The sequence below is a fragment of the Camarhynchus parvulus genome, chromosome 2, assembly GCF_901933205.1.
Source record: "Camarhynchus parvulus chromosome 2, STF_HiC, whole genome shotgun sequence".
In the NCBI taxonomy this organism is placed as follows: Eukaryota; Metazoa; Chordata; class Aves; order Passeriformes; family Thraupidae; genus Camarhynchus; species Camarhynchus parvulus.
Genome location: NC_044572.1, coordinates 69092503 through 69113207, shown reverse-complemented (window position 1 = coordinate 69113207; position 20705 = coordinate 69092503). Strand labels below are relative to the sequence as shown.

At 37.4% G+C, this 20705-nt stretch overlaps 1 protein-coding gene across 1 annotated transcript in view; it reads left to right on the top strand.

The window, feature by feature from the left end:
- The window catches only part of GMDS (GDP-mannose 4,6-dehydratase), a 405686-nt gene that overhangs the window by 147971 nt on the left and 237010 nt on the right, over positions 1-20705 (top strand). Inside the window, exons 5-6 of the mRNA XM_030943572.1 lie at positions 4210-4402; positions 5280-5384. Coding sequence (XP_030799432.1) covers positions 4210-4402; positions 5280-5384 — 298 coding nt within the window. The remainder of the gene's footprint in view (positions 1-4209; positions 4403-5279; positions 5385-20705) is intronic.

Below are 20705 nucleotides of genomic sequence, written 5' to 3'. Positions count from 1 at the left end.
CAAAACTATGTGTGCACTAAATTGATAACTTTCAGAGTATCACCATTGATGACAACAACGCATTGGTCAAAAGCAAATATTATTAAGTCTACAGTCTTGTATATAGTGTTTATAGACATGATAGGAATGTGGTCTTGTGGAGGGTAAGACCCATATGTTTTCATTTAGATACTTTTCAGTAAGCTTTTAAATCTTGTTGAAGACCTTGCTAAGCTTGGTTTTGAATGATCAGTTGGGAAACATTTTATTTAGAGTGTTGCTCTATTAAATTAATATCTCTTGTAGAGATTGAATCTGTTGATTATAAAGAGAAATAAATGGGAGAGGGGACCCAAGAGTTCAAATTCAAAAGGTAGAAACCAGTTCACAAAACTCATTCTGATTGTAGCCACTTGAAAGAAGAGACATAATGTCGTACAGTGTATTCATATTGTGTCCTGTGCTTGCAGAAATGTTACAACTTATGAAACCATGCTTTTTTTGTGAAAATTTTATCATCCTTTGGTAAGCCTTGCTGTGGAAATTTTTTCTTGTCTGTGTTTGAATTGTACTGAATATTTGAATGTTTGAATATTAGGGATGATTCCAGCAAAGATACTCAGTATGTAGAATTCCCATGTACATAAGGAGGTCGTTTGCTTTTTAGTATTCTTTGAGAAAATTCTGCAGGGTGTTCAGAACCTGAAAACCTGGAACTTGAAGTACTTTTATCAAGTGTCTCCCTATTTTTCTTTGTCGTCTTGTAATGACACACTTATCACTATCCACTGAATGGAATAAATGGATATATCTGAAAAATATACTTTTCTGGTATCTCCAGAGAGCAACAATGACCGCTGCAAAAGCATGGTGTCCCCTTTGTACATGGGAAATAGACAAAGTGCCAAGGTCATTCAGACTCGTGTGTTTCAAGACAATTTCTGTTTGGTTGTATGCCATGATTTCCCTTTGGCACAAAACCTGTCCAAAAAGGCCAAAGTATTGGATCCATTACTTCAATACCTGTTGAGAAAACTTTCACATTTAAAGTTTCTGCCAGGTAAAGAATCTTCTTTTCCTTAGTCCAGTCATTACAAAAACTCCATACTTCCTTCAAAACAAGTTGTTGTTGCAGGTCTTACTCTCTTGTAGAGAGTAAGATATAGTTTTGGATTTTTGGGGAAAGAATGGAGCATCTGTCCTATGTAGCTCAATTAAAAAATCAGTGTGTGTAAGTAGGTTCTCCAAAGCGTGATCAAGAGCATCTCTGTTATGTTTTCTGCTCTGACTCACTGCTGTCTTTACTGGTATAGAGGAAGACAATCTTCCTAATTCAGACACTTAAGAAAGTTGTCATAAATTAGGCAGTTTGAAAACTCTTATCTGTAGGTATTAGCTCAGCTCTTTTTTCCTACTGGATAATTGTTTAATCTTTCATAAAATATGACTTGGTTTCAGCCTTTATACACCTACCTTTACAGGAATATCCATGAAGTTTTTACTCTTTCAGGTAGTCCCACAGAGCTCAGTGAAGGTTATTTGTAAGAGTAACATCTACGGAATCTGGTTCTATATTTGGTTTCTCTAACTCAGTTCTTTTTTGTGTGCTATGTATGCATTTTGTTTTCTCTTGCACATCTCTCTTAATGAAGCCCTTGTTGTTTGGGTTTTTTTGTTGGGTTTGTTTCTTTTTTTCTTTTTTTCTTTTTTCCTTTTTTTTTGGTATTTCTGCTAGTCTTGAACAAAATACAGTGTATAAGAAGAGGGGAATTATGTTGTAATTATATTCTATTCTTGCTCTACCCTAAATCAATTAATACTTAATTGATTTAGTATTTTTTTAAACTCTTTTACATTTTTAACTTTGAATTAGAATCAAAGTAAAATTTGGGTTGCTTTTTTCTGTATTTGCAATATAGCTGTGCCTACCTTCCACAGGGTCACTTAACAGACCAGAGTTCTTGGTGTTGGATGTTTTCGTGGATAAAACCATTTTTTAAATTTTTCCAAATACCATTTTTGTCTAACCTGCACTCCAAAATGAATCCTATTTAGTGGTCTGAGTCCTGACCCTGGTGAACAGCAGTCTGCATTACAAAACAGACACAGAACTGGTGGTTTCTGCTTGGGGACACTCAGGCCCAGTCAGCATGGGGGCACAATTACCTCACACCCCAGGGAGTGTTTTCTGAAGGTGAAGACTGAGGTCATTCATCAGGCAATAGGGAAAACCATCTCTTGTGAAACTGGTCTCTACACCAGCCAGAGAGAGCATTTCCCAGGGCTGCTGCTGCTGCTGTGGCCTCATTGCTCCCTTTGGTTTAAGAGTTTTATAATCTGGAATCTCCTAGAGTGCCTCAGTTACATGTGCCATTTGCTTTGCAGAATATGATGCAAAGAAGTAATGATTTGCATTTCAGGGTGATGTTTTTTAGCAGGTTATTTGTTGGAAACAATGCCTTAGTATAGGTAAATTCCTGGATTCTGCAACAGTTATTATGTGTTTTATGTTGGTTAGTACATTATCGACTGTGCCATCTACTCATTAAGATGCTTTCCTAAGAGTTACTCTGACGCTGAAGTTGAGAGACTTAAGTGGCTGTCATCTTTGTGCCAAATGGATTAAAACAAAAAATGCACAGCCCTTCTTGGTAGATCAGTTCTCAATTTCAGCTGGGTCATACCGGGTTAATAAGACAAAGTATCAGGTTGCCTTTTGTGATTTTTTTCTCTTTTGGTTAAAAAAAAGGAAAATGAAGGTTTGGTTTTGTTCATATCTTTACCTATTTCAGCTCAAAACTGTGTGTGAACCTTTTTATTTTGGAGCACAGTAACACAATTTAGATCATTTCATGCCTGTATTAAATTAACCATAAGTGAAAATGCAAATGAATCAATTTTTTTTTTCCATCTGCTGTGTAAATAAGCCTTAAACCTCCAGTGGTTACTGAATAGGGGAAGTGGCTTAACAGGAGGAATGAATACAGGGCTATCAGTCTGAATCAGCCAGAGGGGACATAGATAGAATAATTCTTTGGGTCAGGGCCATGAAGGAGACTGCTCTAAAAGCCCATTCACCTTTACTTTTTATAACATTGGCAGTAGAGTAGGGGACTTTTATTCAAAAACTGGCATAAGCAAAATCCCTGAGTAGGGAAGAGGATGTAGAAGGAAGGAAGAATGTGTTGCTGGGATGGGCACTGGTGGGAAAAAATTCTTCAGAGTCCAGGAACTTTGTTGGAACCTCCAAAAAAACAGCCTGTACCTCAAAAAAAAAAAAAAAAAAAAGTGAGTTCCCTTCTGAGCATGTTTCCTCCTGTCTTCAGATTGGAGTGGTCGCAACACACCTCTTACCTTCAGCTTACTTTTTCCAGGTGTTTTTTTTTTCTTCTTCTGTAACTGCAAAGAAAGTAATTAATGTGTTTTTTAAACAGTCTGGAAACTTAGACTTGAGCACTGATTGTGGCATAGGCCACAAGACAAACTCATCATAAAGGTAACTATAAATACTGGAGTGGGGAGAGAAAAAGGAATCTTGGCCCATCAGTGGGCATAACTTTATTATCATACTTTGAAGATATGTCAGCTGGAGATGTCAGGGTATTTTTGCATACCTCCAACCCTTTGCAGTCACATTTTATGATCTCTCTAAACTCTGTGCAAAAGCCACAGCTCTGATACACCTTGGTCATGTAGTGCTGGGAGTCTCATTTGATAGCAGGTATTTCTACTCTTCTCTGGACTTTGATGTCTGTTTAATTTGCAGTATCTTGGACCTTGTTTAAAGTTTGGGGGGGAAGGTGGGGTTTATACATGTTGGTGCTGTCATGCTCTCTGTCCTATTACTTTTTAAAAATATATTTTGGGCAATTATAACCAAATTCAAGTGTGTCAAACATATCAAGCTCAAGTGACTGTTGTGGAAACTGGCAGCTGCAGAGATAAGAGAGTGCCTGATAATGTTCCCACCATGGGGAAGCTTACCCCTTACTTCATGTGGGAAAATAATCCCAGGGAACACCAGTCATTTGGTTTGGCTATTTATGGAACTACTTATTTATTCTTAGAAATCCTTTGAGGGTACTTTTGTAAACTGAGTATCTACTCTGTACAGAAATGTCTAGATGGTCTGTGGCAAGTAATGTATTGCTTTGGTTGGTTGTACATGATTTTGGCATGTTCTGTTGCCCTAGTAAAATCAGTGGGTTTTTATTTCTTTCTCTCCCCAAGATCTCTTTCGACCTAGCCGAATATACTGCTGACGTTGATGGGGTTGGCACTTTACGGCTCCTAGATGCTATTAAGACCTGTGGCCTTATCAATTCTGTGAAGTTTTACCAAGCCTCCACCAGTGAACTTTTTGGAAAAGTGCAAGAAATCCCACAAAAGGAGACCACCCCTTTTTATCCAAGATCGCCTTACGGTGAGGAGCGCTGATGGTGTGTGTGTGTGTAGTGTCTGTCTGTCTGTCTGTTTCTCCCTGCTCATGTCTCAGGGCTGAAGTCATTTGGATGTGAGATTAGAATGATGATAGAGCTAAAGTGACTAGACATGTTGAGAGGCATACCTTTATGAATTACTATATAAAAAGTATTTGCTGCCATTGCCTAGGGGTTGGAAATTAGCATGTCACTTCACAAGGCCTTGTTCATTCAGCTCAGAGGTGAAGAGCTCTTGAAGAAGGGGGGGTAGGGTGACTTCTCCTTCACAAAGGGTTGTGAGGTACCACTGAAGTGATAAAGTTTCATTTCTTTTTTTTTTTTTGCCTAAACGAAAGACTCCCAAGAGCTCACATCTTCTTCATGAACTCGTATGAAATTTGAATGCTTATTAAAGCAATGGCATGGAGGATTTTGGTGATAAAGTTTCAAATCAGTTTGAGTGTTAAGGCACCAGATTTTCACTTTTATTCCTCCAAAGTAATTTTGGTTTTGTTTTGGGCTTTTTTTAATTAACAGAGGTCACTACAGTGGTGTATTTCACACGCTCTGACCATGTTAATTATATTGTATAAGAAAAAATGCTGTGGTTGAGTGTGTATAAGAAAACAAGTAAGTGCCCTGATGTTTCCTGACCAGTTCAGAGGCTGCTCAGAAGATGAGTATTTTCCCATTCAGATGCTGTTTATTGGGCCAATATTTTTTAAATATAAAATTTGGCACATATAGGGAATTTATCAAATGCTAAAGCACTTTGCTGTTGAAATGTGGACTTCACCCTGCATGTGAGAGAGACTTGTGTGTCTGAGCTGTGTATGAGCCAAGCATTCATACGATAACACTTCAAAATTATTTTTACAGGGGCAGCAAAACTCTATGCCTACTGGATTGTGGTGAACTTCAGAGAAGCCTACAATCTCTTTGCTGTGAATGGCATCCTCTTCAATCACGAGAGCCCCAGAAGAGGTTAGAAAATCCATGTGAAACTGTTTCCAACCTTGTGTATATCTGGTTGGAAAATGGAACAATGCATCCACAGGTTTCATTTAAACTTGCCAGAATTCTGTAGGGAAGGTGTCACGACTTGCAGCCTACCCATGGCATTTGGTGCAGCCCTCCTGGCAGTTTCAGAGCCTCAGAGCTCAAGAACAGCAGCTTTCCCCTTCAGGCATTATTCCATTTTGTAGCTCACGAACACCAAAGGGAAGTTTGGGTGTCTAATTTTGTGTCCCTGTTGATAATAAGTAAAGTCAAAAATGTTAATGTGGCACATTAAAAAAGGCAGGTTTTCTAAACATTTATTTGGGCAACTACATAACAGGTGCAGTTTCAGGTGTGACATACTCAAGATTTTAATTTGTATAAATGTCAAATTAAGAGGCAGAAATAGTAGATGCTCTAAGTTCATAAGACTAATTAGTACAGCCTGGTATATTTTGAAAAAATTTTGAATTATTGCCCATACTGTTTTACAAGATGGCTTTTAACACATGGCTTTAAAATGCCTTTCAGTTTAATCCTTAATAGCAATGCAGCTTAAATTCCACTTAATCATCCCTTTTCCGCTTGCAGTGCTTTATGAACAATTAATGCTGGTACTTAGTTTGAGTAAGACTCCATGGTTGATTAGAGGTCTCTTTTACAATGACAGTTTTCCTCTGCCCTTTAAGTATTGTGACTGTTGAAAACACTCTAAAATTAGACTTTAAATTAATACAGAAAACTGGATTCTCAGTGCAGAAGCCTTTTATTGTGGTCTGTTTCTAAATGAAAAATAAATTCAAGTTTTACAGGAATGCTATTATATAAATTATAGCCTGGCATAAAATGGAAGATTTTTAATCATACTTATATGGTACTTATATAAAACAGACCATAATTTCAACTCTGCTTAAAAGAAAAAAAAAAGAGGAGAAAAAAGGAGTCCATGATGTCAGTAGGATTTAAATATTCATTTCAGTCTTTGGGAGTCACAGCTGTGAAACCTCATCATACAGTGGGTAGGCAGCATTTACAGTAATTGGTGGTAGAAGCAGGTGTATCACTTCACTGGAGCAAATAAAGCACAAGTTCAAAATTAAAGGGGAATCATATTCACTAGATTATTTAATTTAGAAGCCCTAATACTTTGCTTTCTATTAAAGAGTTTACTGAGATGTATTCATAGTGTGCTGTAAACTAATGCTGAAATTGCTCTGAGTTATCGCTATGCAATCAAAACATTCTGACCATTGTAAAAAATGTGGGAATGTGCAATAAAAAATATTAGCTTGGCATGATTTCTAATAACTCTAAGGAGCTACAAGACAAGATGAAAATTTTATGAACACATACTGTTTCTGATGCTCTGGTATAGACTCGTGCCATTTTGAAGGAGGAAAACTTCAGTACTCATTGCTGTTTTGATCCCTATGGTGTTTGTTCCTGCTTTAACACTACTGCAACAGGGTTTCCAATCTGAGGTCTCTTTTCAACACATTTAATGGCCCCATGGAGCACTCAAGTCTGTGCTTTGAAGTCTCAGGCTGTACTTTTCATTGTGTGTGTGTTTGCTGGGTGCAGTTTTGGATCCTTTATGCCATGAACAGGAATCTTGTCCTAGAAATGGTTTCAGTTGACTCTTTTTGCCTTAGCAGGAGTACTTGCCATGAAAGCAACTGTAACCACAAACCAGTGTTATTTGCATAGTGTTTTTGTGGGAAAAGGTTTGGAAACTATACTATATAGATAAGAACATGATATAACAGTAGTTTTGAGATTTCTTCTTGATAGCCATTCATCACTTTCTTAATATTTTGAAGACTGCAAAGGCACTTCAGGAGGGAAAGAGGACTTAATTGGAATTTCTAACTCCTATGCAAAGGTGGTAATATCCATAGAATTTTTAGAATGCTTTATGGTTTGGCCTTTTTTTATACTGATTTCAAAGATTGGGAATACCTAAATAAATCAATACATATTTTCTTCCCATACTATATACCACTATTTCAGTTGGTTTAGGGTTACACTGAATGCATCAAATACAACATCACATTGATGGTGGTATTATTTGCATCTTGTCCACACAAAACATAATGCCCAGGAATTAGAGAAGAGCAGAAGCTTGCAGCAATGCCACTTGCTGAGGTGCAGAATTGATCGCTTCTGGCATACAGTGCATACCTGAATTTTAAATCATACTTTTGAAAATGTCTGTAAGTTTCTTACACAAAATGTATTTATGGGAAAAAACTGTGAAGAGACAAACTCTGATATTCCTTGCAGCAAGGGATCTGTGAAATATCCTACACTGGAAGGCAATGGTAAGGATGAAATGAATGTGTTTTTCATACCTTGGAGCCTGCATTGTGGGCTGTGATCAAATATAGAAGTATTTGTATTTGAAGTATTATGAGTACTCATGTTGAAAGATGGTGAATTGCAGTTGTCTGCCAAGCTGGTCACTGATGTTGAATTGAACAAACAATTGTAAAGAGTTTGCTTCATGATCTGTATTGTAAATAAGTGTTTGGGGTTGCTCAAAAAAACACCCACAAAGGTTTTAGCAAAAATGGGTTTAATATAAATTTATGAAAACATGACTTAACAAAGTTGGATAGCCAGGTTCACTCTATTACTTACAACGTGGATGAAAAATACAAATGAATACTAAGTTAGAACCAATTTGGAATGATTTGCACAGAGACTAAAAGTGCTGAAGTGTAAGGGAGACCCACTGAGTCAAGTTTATAAACTCCTGATGCAGCTTAGATGCAGCTAGTTCAGTCTTTAGTTTCAGATCTTTACAATTATTTATGTCTAAAAAAAATTAATTTTTTCATTCATTAGTATTAGTTTAGCATGCTATCTGCAACTTACTGAGCATCTGTTGTGAATAAGGGGTCTCTCCACTGTGATACCTCAGTCTCAGGCAAAGAATCTCAAACCTTGAGATGAGTCCCAGATCAAGGGGAAAGGCACTGGAAAGCAGTGAACCTGTAATTTAAATAGAACTGAAACTGCATTTAGCCAAAGTTTTAGTAAAGTCTCTCTGGCTCAAGGAGCAACTTTGAGAGGTGTCCTAAGTGGGGATCACTGCCACACAGCCATGCTACTTTGCAAAGAGAGCTCAAAGAAGGCTCATTAGACTGTCATGTTTATGGGATAAAGTGAGTGGCTTGTAGTTGAATTACACATGATGGGGAAGGTATGTATGAGACCTTTTAGACCCTCAAGTGTCTTTGTTCTTCACTTACTGAGTCTTGGAAAAACCACACACTATTCATGTGTTCCAAGCATCAATGCACCCTGGGTTAGCCTGACCCTTTGTGGATTTCCTGGAGGAGTTCTTGGCCCAGCTACAGCTCAGGTGTTTACATCCTTTGGGGTCTATACCAAGCTATTGCTAGTTTGGATAAGGGGGCCAAGTGCATCTGCCACAATCCCTCTTTATATTATGTTCTGATATTGTAGTGCTGGGGTAGCAGTGCACAAGCCTAGTGAAAATGAAAACTGCCTAATCTCAAGAGCTGCTTCCCTATAAAAGGAGTTCAGGAATCTACACCTCTTCTTTCAGAATGTCAATTCTTCCTCTGAGCCTTTCCAGCTTAAACTCAGAAGGGAGCACCAGTAGTTAATCTCATGTAGACTGTAAAATAATAGGGAAGTCTGCACAGAGTTCATAAGGGTAAAGAGTGCTTAAGTCTAATATGAAAGGTTTCATATTTCTCAGAATTACAAAGGCTTGAGAGAAGTGTTGGATTTGGGAACATTTGTTTTTCTGCTTTTATCTTACTCTCTCAGAGAAAGACAGTAACAGGAGTAGTTCTAAGATGTGACGCCACAGTGTAAAGCTGAGCACTTAAGTTTGCTGCGTGGGCTTCCTTTTAAGTATGATGTTTCATGTTCTGACAATCAGAGTGACTTTACAAAAACACCAGTGATAAATTTGAGATTGGCTGAATCCACTGAGCCTTATATCTAAATTTTGGAATAGTACAGCATTATTAAATTGCACGAATACTTGGGTCTATACTCAAGAGATACATGTGTATGTAACAGCAGAAAATATTATCTAAAATTTCATATGAAGTGAAATTGGTGGCTGTGTTAGACTAATCTTAATAAAATATACATCTACTTTGAGCCTTTCTGTAGCACTTTCTATTATTTTCTTTATATTATATGTACTGCCTCTCATTTCACTTAGTCACTTTTACAGTTTTGTAACCTGAAATAGTCACTTTTTGACCAGTACATACTTTTAGCTTACATAAATCAACACAGCTGCACTGAAATGAGTAGGGTCTTGTTGATTTATGCCAGCTGAGGGTCTGGCATAGTACTTCCAGTAACAGTCTGGTAATGTAAGATAAGCATGACTTGCTTCCTTTGGGGAAAAGACCTGTATTAGCAGTATACTTTGCTAAAGCTAATTTCTTCAGTTACCTTCATCCATTTTATCCAGGTATAGCTCAAGAGTTTCGTGATTTATGGTCATGCCAAGGTGAATGGGCTCTTCCATTTCTGAGGCTTATTTATTTTCTAAGTATGACACGAGCTGAAAAGCAATATGCTCTACAGTAGCTACAGGCAGTCTCTGTATTCAAAAATGAACAAAAGAAAACCTAAAAAACATTTCCAGGCTAATGTTTGGTTTTTACCTCCCCCCTCAGAACAACATGATGGGATACCCAGCAAGGGAGGTGATGGCTATCAGGTTGCTGGTGGTAGCTGAACATGTCTCCCAGTATTACCAGTGTGGAAATGTTTGCCCTATAGCAATATTGGAAAGATTTTTCTGTTCCGTGAGATGACGGTTTTGACAGTGGAAGAGTGAGGCAATTAGCAAGTCTAGTTTTCAGGAAAGCTGGGGCTTGATGCAAACCTTTTTTTTTTTACCTCATTGGAAAGATTCCTGTTCTTTTGTTGGGCTCTGGCTCTCACTAATGCCTCCTTTTCTGAGTGGGAAAGCAAACTGCTTGTTGTCAGTGTCATTTGTTTCATCCCAGACAAGCCCTTACTGTTGTCTCTCTTCAGTTCTGTGTAAGTTGTCTCAGGTTTACAAGATGTGCCTTTGGATGTCTGAGATAACTTTCTGATTTGGTTAACCACTTCATTGCTTGCCTCATCTGATCTTAATCTGCCAAGATGTACAAACATGTACAGCATGTTTCCTGACACAATGCAACAAAAGTTTTGTTTGGTTTTTGTTGGGGTTTTTTTCCCCCTAAGTAATACTTTGCCTCCACACGACATCATTGCGTAGATCATTCAGTAGGGAATTTTTGTCTGTCTGATACCAACTCTGGTAAAGCAGTTGTCATCAGACCATTGCTGTATAGCCAGAGGGAAAGGATACAACTGCTCATTTCTGTGATCTCTTTCAGCCAGGGTGGAAATGACTAGGTATTAGATTGCAGGCTGAATGTTGTCAAAGTACATGTAGTAAGATTAAAATGAAAAGAAATCATATCTTAATCAGAATGGGGAGTGTTCTTTGCTTTTATTGTGCATCTGGGTCTCAGATTTGCCAGAGAGAAGGGGGGGTAAGAGTTTACCCTACTCACTGTAAATATGCCCATGTGCCTTTTGATGTTATGGTTTTTGTTGTTTTTTTTTTTTTTTTTGTAATCAGCTTTTAGTCTCCTTTTTGCTTCTATTTCATAGAGAAGGCAGAAGCAGATGGTGACATCTGCTACTGACTTTCACAAAAACTGTGCAATTCCTGCTGTAGCAGCTGCTCTTCTGCATCTAGTGTATAGAGATGTAGTCAACATCTGCCAGATTTCCTTTTCTCATGTCTGTGGTTGGAGACTAATCTCTTAAAACACTCTCAGTGCAAGAGAAGCTTGGTCAACCTAGTACCACTGGAAATACTAAGGGCTTTTCTGGTGCCTTTTTTGGTAAGTTGAAGACTGTGAAAGACATAAGTGTGTAAAATTTTAGTGCAAAGCTACATCCATTTAATGCAAAATTTCCAAACCCATAAGAATATCTCAATAGAAAAAGTCAGCAGAGTGTTGCTTATGACTTTCCTACTCCTTGCTGCATGGGAAGCATACAGGCTGGCTGGTGTCATCAGGATCATCTGCCTTGCACATTGAAAACTTGATGGCAAGGTACCATGGCCAATGTAAAAGGACTTACTCAGACATTTGTGTGCTATAGAGCAGCCAAGATCATTTCATGCTTTTTAGTTTGCGTGTTTCAACAGAGAAAGCATGCAGTGTCCTGGAGACATGCATTCTTGCTGCCTTTTTCTCCCTGCTGCGAGACTGATCCTGCTAAGTGATCCATGCAGGTGTTCCCTTATCTACACATGCAGCCAGACATCACTGGAGATAAATGTGGGCATTACAGTCTACTTGCACAAATGCATTTGCAGCAATATGTAATATCAGAAAATTGTCAGGTAATACCTTTCCTTTGTTTTACTTAAGTACATGTGTTTTCCCCTTGAAAAAGATCTGGTGTTACAAGATAAGTAGATTCAGTTAATTATGATGATGTTGAACATGCTACTGACCAATTAATACAGATCAGAGCGTATGAAAATATATGGAGATTTTTTGTCTGGTTCTTATGGTGCTAATAAGCCATATTAACCTTATGTTTCTAGTGCCACTTTCCTAGTGCTAGCCAACACTAAGATATGAAAGTAGTGCAACCACACCAAAATATGAGTGGATTTCCCTTCATTAAACTGTGTTTTAAAAGCAGTGCCAGACATCTGAAATAAGAACTGGAGGGTGAGACCATTTCTGCATGCCCTTAGTTTTAGGCATCCAGGTAATCCAAGTGCCGTGCAGCTTGTCACACATGGGAATGAAATAATCATGTACATGAACTGAATCAGGATATAAAAAGATATTTTTCTAAAGTGACTAATTGATGAAGTAAAGATACTGTGTGGAACAGTCTGACTACTGAAATCCATTTGATTTGTAATAATAGTTCATGGTAATCTTTACCACCTCTTATTCTTTTTTCCTTTTCAATCTCAAAGTAGCCCTGATTATTCACTTCTCTATCTGATGTACTTTTCTGGGGTTTGCCATCAGTTTATCTAAGTAGTTATGGATAAGTTATGGATAAAAAATAAGTAATTTCTTGCCTGTGGGTTTAGATTTTTTGGAACAGCTGCATCCAGAACTCAGATCTCTCCTTGAGCAAATTATTATCTTATCAGAAGAATCTTTTCATCATTAAATCATATGCTCCCTTGTGGCTTATACTGTGTTGAGAAAAAAGTAGATTACAAGTTTTGCTGTCTTCCATGATTGATTTCAACTTTTTTTTTAATCTAAAAAAAAAAGGCAGAGTATCTCCACAATTTACAAAATTTCAAAGCCACTAAATTTAGAAAGCTTTACCAATTAATTCTTGACATTTCTCAAGAAATTAACATATATTTCTTGACATTTCTCAAGATACATTAACATATATCAGTGTTACTTTCTCAAACTAAAACTTGCAGAATTTTTTTTTCTCTAATTAAATATCAACCAAAAACTTTGAAATAAAGTGCTATGAAATTTATGAAAATCCGAAATGGGAAATTGAGTGGCAGACTATGTATCTCACCTGTAGTGTTCTTATGCCTTCATTAATACACAAACTTGTAGCAGGATTTTGAGAAATAATGTTTTATATGCCTACTCCTCAATTTTTTCCCCTTTGTTACATTTGTTTTTCCCCAGGCAAAGCACAATGGAAAATGTGACCGTTGTGCTGTTCTTATGTTTGTATAAATGAGAGCATGAAGTGAAATACAAGCAAGAACTGTGAGATTTACACCTTGCGTTTTACAGACTATCTTAAAGCAAATGTGGAGTTTGTATAAGGTCAGAAGAACAGAACTGGTTTCAGCCAGAAGTCTATTTAGCCGACTTACCCCGTTGCTGGAAAATGAGGAGAGAGTATAGGAGACAGTGCAGATAGAGTGTGGTCATCTCAGATCTCGGTAGCTGATGGGTAGGAGACCCTGCCCAAATGATGCAACCCCAGTCCACTGCCTGTCCATTCCAGGGCTCTGTGGGAATGCAGTCCAAGCTGCTGCTTGTGAGATTCTCTCTGAAGGAAACCACTTTATCTGGGGAACAGCACCTCCTTTGAATGCATGCTGAAGTCATAGTTCAGTGGTACCCAGAGCCTAGGATAAGAAAGCATACTGCAGGATGCAGTTTTCCCAAATGTGGGGACTCAGCCACAGCAAACTTCTTCTGTATTTCTTGCTTTCTTCAAGAAATTCCTTGAGCTGTTTTTGCTCGCAGTTGCATCTACATGATTATTTTGTTCTGTTGTGTTTCATTAAACATCACTGAAGTCTGAAATAGAGGCAAGAAAGGAAAAGAAATGACACAAAGAGCAAAGGTCCCATCATTATTGCAAGAGATGTTGCATAATCTATCTTACATTGTTGCTATTTTGTAAGTAATGAATGTTTAATATTTTAGTCATTATTGCCATATTAATGATATCTTAAGATTCTGAAGACAGGGGTCTTACTAATATTACAACTCTGTCAAATATATAAATTTTTCATGTGATATATTAGTGTACTGCTTTGCCTTCTTCCTGCTGTGTGATCCAACATCAGTGTTCCCCTGAGACTATGAAGTAAAAACCATCAGAATTTGCTTACAGCTCATCTTCAGAGTCCTGGGTATCCCTGCAAAGATGTTAAGTATGTGACTCTGTAGGCCTCAATCCACAGCCTTCAAATTTTGGGCATCATCTACCAGGTGCAGAAACTTGAAAGCCTGGTCATACTCACAGATTGTAGTTATGGTGTGACCGGCCCATCTTAGTATCTGAAACATTTTCTCAGCCGTGTGCATCCTGTTTTCCCTAAAATAGCTCTTCAAAAGGTTGACAATTCCCTCTACTCAGTCATGCATAATTAAAAAAAAAATTAAATAAAAGTAAATCTATTGAAAGTGTGTGTTGTTTCAGAAAGTTATTTGAAATCAACCCACTGAGGCATTTCAGATACAGGAGACTGAACAGGAGAGACTAATTCACAATAAAACAGTTTCATCATTAGTGGTTCAAAAAACACTACAGAAGGAAATGTCAACTGATTATTCCTCTACAAAGTTAGCAGGATTCATTAAAAACATTACGTGAGAAATACAGTGTCATTGGATGCCACCTCTGATAAGATTCACCATGCAATGGGATTTTATAGCAATTGTAGGAAGGTAAGCTGCTTTATCTGAAAGAACATTAGTCAGAGCTTGGTTTGAACTTAGGAACAGTTTTCTTTCTGTGTCTTGATTTCAGTAAGTGGTTCACTTACAGTTCCTAGAAATGTGTTTAAAAATAAGAAGCACAATCACACAGACAAATATTGCATGTGTAGGTAGTTTGACTTCAGACCATTACATGCATTATGTGCTTTCTGGGAATGCACAGAAGTTTTACATTTATAAGCATATTCTGTTGTCCCTGAAATAGCTGAAAATGCCAACAGCTGGCAGACTGCTGATTTCTGCCAGTTTTATTCATCTAATTGCAAGTATTTTTGAACAGATTTTAACCTCTGTTACAAGGAGTTACAGCAGTATGTACTCTCAGCTACATGTGTTTCCCACACAGTGGATGTTTGCACACCTTGCCAACCATGTTAAAATGTTTCCTTTTCAAGGATTTGCCTTTCTTAGACTCTTAAAATTTAATTATGTTCTACTTAATTGTTATGCAATGATTGGCAAATGAAAGCTATGGCCCAAAGCATTGTCATAAAACCACATTCCCAATGCTATTTAGATGTTGCAATATCAGTTGCATATTCTGATCTGTATTGTATCTCACCCCTATAGAATGATAGCTGTTAAGACAGAGACTTAGCAGGTTTCCCATGAAACCCTTCAGGGTTGCTCTTTGGTACAGGAAAACACACCCAAGCCAAGAGAGAGAATACAGTATCACATATTCTCTGCTTTCTCTGAATTTTTGCCCTAGGACATGGGAGTTTGAGAAAGCGCTGCTCTAGAAATGTTGCAGGAATACTGATGGATTTTTATTTCTGAAGTCAAGTCCTTGATTTTATTATATTTTATGTGAATAGACTTCTAGGTAGTAAAGAATTATCCAGTAAAGCAACTCAGACCTTCAATTTACATCCTTTTTTCCTCCTCATTTATATTATAATCCTTACAATAAAAGAGATTTAAGATGTTTATTCATTGCATCAATAATCATCAGTAGGTGGATTGAAAACTTTACAAAATCCTATAGTAATTCCAGGTGTAGGCAATGCGAATCTGCAAAAATCTAGAGCTCATTTTGGATTTAAGACAAATCCAGAAGACATGAGAAAAACATCAGTAACACTCAGAAATATTTTACCTTCAATTTCCTTTTTAAAAATTTTGAAACAGTTGCTTTTTTAAGTTATAAATCTTATTTGTGCTTTCTTGCTGACACTTTTCTCAGCCCCACCTCATGCCCACATTCTGAGTCATTGGTAGGCATGTGTGCATCCATTAGGGATACTTGTGTTGTATGCTCTGTGCTCTCACACTGAGTTTCTATTTGCTGCAGACCGTAAAAATAACCACCAAGATCTTTTCTTACCATTACTGCACTGCTTCAAGATAAATGGAGACACTGTGCACTTCCTAAGGTCAGGAAAAGTTCTTACTTCCCAAACTTTATGCAATTCTGAAAACAGAGTAAATTGGAAATTATCCATGGGCTTAAAAACTTTGTTGGTTTGGGATGGCATCAGTATTGTACTTCATTTTAAACATTTATACTGAAGTGAATTTAAAGTCAACCCTGTGACCATAACAGGCATCATGCAAATACTCCTTTTTTATTCCCCTGCTGTTTGTTTTCATAAGTGTTGCATGTATCTGCCATTGAAAATCAGACCAGTGGTTGCTAATTTTCTCATGCTAATTTTCAGGATGTGTCTTCCTCTTCTCAAGTCCTGACCCTTTAGGGAAAATGGGAGAATGGGATGGACTGGTGTTAGTAGTATGACTTGTGCTCACGTTCTAGGGGGGTAAAGCATCCCAATCTTGTGTTATGGACAAATCTCTCCCTTTTGTGTGATCTAAAACTAGATAGTGGGTGTGCTTCTCCTTTTCTGAATAGCTGCTCTGTGCCCTGAGCATAACCTGTCCAGATGTGCTGCAGCTTCCAGGTAGTGATTTGAATCATCTGAATTTTATTGAAAACTATATGTGCTGTTTGAGATTTGCACAAAAATAAGTTTAAAAATGGAGTGTAACACATATACAATTGTCTTATTTTTAGCATATTTCATGGTGCCAGCAGATCTTGCAATAATTATGAAAAACAGGGCAAGATTGATGTAACAGTAACTAAGGCTGGGAACTTGAAAACTTGACTTCATGTAAGAGCAGTAGGCGAATGCTACCTTTGCTACGTAGTTCTGAAAGTGCTGGTGTTACTAAAGAAGGAAACAGTTTCTGTTGTGCTGGTGAATCCAGGGTCTATTGCCAAAATGGTGTCAGAAAAGTGTAAGCCAGTGAATAACAGCTCATTATTAAATTTTCGCTATGTCTCATGATGATGCTTTTCTTGAGAAAAGCATCATAATCTTAAATTGCACTTAAAGAAGCTCTTTGTTTTGAAATCATGGCATGAAGCAATTCTGGGTTTGATTTCATTAGTGTGCTGCAGTTATTGCACAACTCTGGTCTACTTGCAAGTAAGTTAAGTGTCTCCTGTCGCTTTGGTTCTACAGGTTCGTTGAGGGTTTGGTGGTGGGGTGATATCATCTGGTTTACCATCACATTTGTAGACAGTGATAACCAGGCATCAACACCCATGAAGAAACCCACAGAGTCATCAGGGAATGTTCATTCATTTTTTTCCAAAATTATGTATGTGTGTGAGTGTGTGGATGATGCTTGAAAATGGCTGCCTGTACATGAAAGTCTGGTGAAAGAATTTGTGTGTTCAGTAAAATTTTCTGTAAAAGAATAAATCAAAATTTTCCTAACTGATAATGTACGTGAGGGTTCAGTCAAACTCAATGTTATTTCTACTGGTTAAAATCTGATAATTTAATATTTAAGACAAAAGGCTTGGAATTCAATAAACAGAATCTGAGAGATTGAACACTTTTTAAAATATGCTTTTCCTTGAGACTGCTAAAATGCAAACAATTACAAATCCTCAAGGATTATTAACAGATATGCTATTTTTCTCGTAGCCTGTCAGGAAAGAAATACTTATGCATCCACATGATGAAGTAAGTTATCTTTTAATGAAATTTCTGTTGCCTTTATCTGATTTTCAAACCTGCTGTTTAGTGACAAGACCATTCAGATTTTTCAAAGCCCTGGGAGTCTTATATATTTTAAAGATGCCTCACCAAGAGCTTTCAAGACATAAACATAATATTAATAGTTTTAAGAGGGCCTTACAATTCTCTACTTCTAAAGCAGAACTTCCCAACTATGTATTGATGTAGACGGCAGCTATCTTGAAATGTTAGCTTATCCTCATTTCCATTTTAATCTACAATATTTTTTGTGGGAGACACTGCTAAGATTAGTATAATTCATTTTAAAAATGAGAGAAAAATCGTGTTTCTTGTAGAGAATTGTGTTTCCTGAACTTGTTGTTCTTGAAAAATACCAACAGCTTAAAAAACCCCAAGTAAAACAGCATGAAAATTGTTTTGTTTGGATCTGATTTTTCTTAGACTCTGACAACTCTGTTCAGTTTTGCCAGATCAATAATTATTTATCTGCCTTGGTATTCCAAATTAGTTCAAGCTGAAATTTTAAAAAAAAAAATTCGGGTGGTTAGGGCACTTCCTCTGAAAATTCTCTGGTAATTATTCTGATCTAATAATCTTCTTGGTTTGATTCTGCATTAGGAAAAACAAAGAATTTGGTAACAGTTGTGGTTCAGTTACATTTTATATGGAAATAATGTGTATTGATTTCGTATTAGGCTGAAGCAGTTTGGAGAGGGCTTGTGTTTGTGTCTAGATCTACATGACTGTCTTTGAGGAGATCAAGGAAATGGGTTAAAAAGAAAAAAAGGGGAATGATTAAAATCTGAATTTTCAATCTGCATTTTTATAACCTTATCATATAAAATGGATAAAGAGAGTACTTTGTCTTGAATCAAATACTGTTTACTGAATTTCAATGAAACTCTGAAGAATAACTTAAATTTTTAACTTTATTTTCATACACCAGTATGTTTAAAGATCTGGCTGCTTTTAAATTCTTCAGAAAATGGTTTTTTCATGCTTAAGTATATTATTTTTGCATAATTACCCAGAATTTTATGGGTTTTTCTTTTTCAGGAGGGTTTACTTTTTCTTGTTTTGAGTTCTCTTTTCCATTGGTAGAGGTTAGAGGACACTAGTGGTTTCATTACCAACCTCTTCTAGGCTGCACAGAAAAATTACTAAGAAGCAGGGGTTTTTTTCCTGACATGCTAAATTGTAACTATTTTAAAAGAGATCAATGTGTTGAGTGTTTAAAGATTTAATAGAATTTTATCCATATATACTTTTAAAGTGTGGATTAGTATTAAGTGATATGTTGGAGTTCAGCTGCATTAGGTATCTGCACAGTTGTGACGTTCAGCAGTTCAAGAGATGGTGCTACAGAGTTTATTCCAGTCCCCTTTCTAGAATGCTGCCATGGCCACTGCCAGTGCGGTCCGTGGACATAGGAAGAACACAAACGAGAGCAGGCAGAACCATGCCACAGAGACTGCAAAAGGACATGATCTTCCTTTTTTTGTTTGAAAGTCCTTTCTGAAACCCTACCTGAACACCAGTCCTGCATGTTAACTCACATCTCTATCCTTCAGGCTAAGTTCTGCTTGTTCTTGACCCTGTGGGCTTTAACATATGTATGTCTGGGGAGGAAAGTCCCTGCTTTTTCAGGGGACTTGGAAAAAACTTCTTGAGAATATCACTTACCCTTGGCTCATTATTTCTTTAGGTTACTTCCATAGGAGATGAGGTTAAATCTATTGTTGTTGACTTGCCAGTCACATGACATGAGACATATGTGCAGCTGCTTAAATTTGAATTGAAATAGCCCTGGAAAAGATGGGGCTCCCCTCAGATGAAATAACATGTATGTCCAAAAATCATAAATAAGCTGTTGGGGGTTTTTTAGTAGATCTATCTCTCATCATAATAATTACCAAAGTGTTTACTCACAGGTGCAAAATACTTAGAAAATCTCCTTAATCTCCAATTATTGCTGCCCTCTCATCTTGACCTCTCTTGAAGTGTTTTATAAACAATTTAAAGAATAAATGAAGTATTAGAAACAGTTATTATAGAGCAGGCAAAGTTATTTGCTTTCTTTGAGTGAAGGGATATAATTTATAAAGGACTGATTACACTCATCTGTTTTCTGGGTAGCCTGTAAGTTTACTTTACAACGGCAAGGCAGAATAACAGCGAAATTGTGTCATGGGAGCCAAGTAAGATATTGTAGCAGTAGGAAATCCAATTGCCTTGTTTTACAGCCATTTGTCTCGTCCGTTGTTTCTGTCAAATGATCATTTGAATCAAAAGCATTTAAAGAGATTTTCTTCCTTTGCAGTAATGAGAACAACAGAGACTTTTGTGCTGCAGGACATTCCTACTAGATCTTTCCTCCTCTAACATGGCTACCTGCCAGTCCTTGTTATTATTGAAAGTTGCTTCATTTAGTACATTTTATAAAGTGTCCCTGCCCAGCTTCGTGGCTGTCACTGAGGTTATGAGTCAAGAGGGAGAGTGGGAGCGGGAGCTCTGATTCAGCAGGGCTTAGCAGCAGAGAAGTTAAAACTGAGAGTGTTAGTGGGTAGCTTACTACTTCAAACCTTCTCTTTTGCAAGATATGTGTTTGAATCAAAAGAAAAATACAGTGGAAAGCATGTGTGATCTTTTTGCCTTACTCATTTTACCACATTGCTCCTGTCTTGCTTACTAATCGGAGGTTGCTGTCAAGGTTCTTTGATTCCAGCTCTCAGAAAGAAGGGCCCTGTCTTAGAGGGAAGAGCCTAAGGGTTTCAGAAGCTCCCTCTGTAAGCCTGCAAGCCATTCCCACCTCTGCTGTGCACTTCTGTCAAGCAGGGATCAAATGAGATGCGAGTGTCCTGGAATCAGCAAAACAACAGAGCCTGTTGGCTCCAGCACAGCTGGAACTGGGGAAAAGACGCCTGTTCCTCTTCTCTTACATGGGTTTTTTCTGTTTCTTTCCTGATCTCCCTGTGAGGCAGACAGAGTGGAGGCAGTAGAGCAGCAGGGAAGAAGAAAGGGTGACAGTGATTGTCTATTCCACATCAGAGGACAATTTT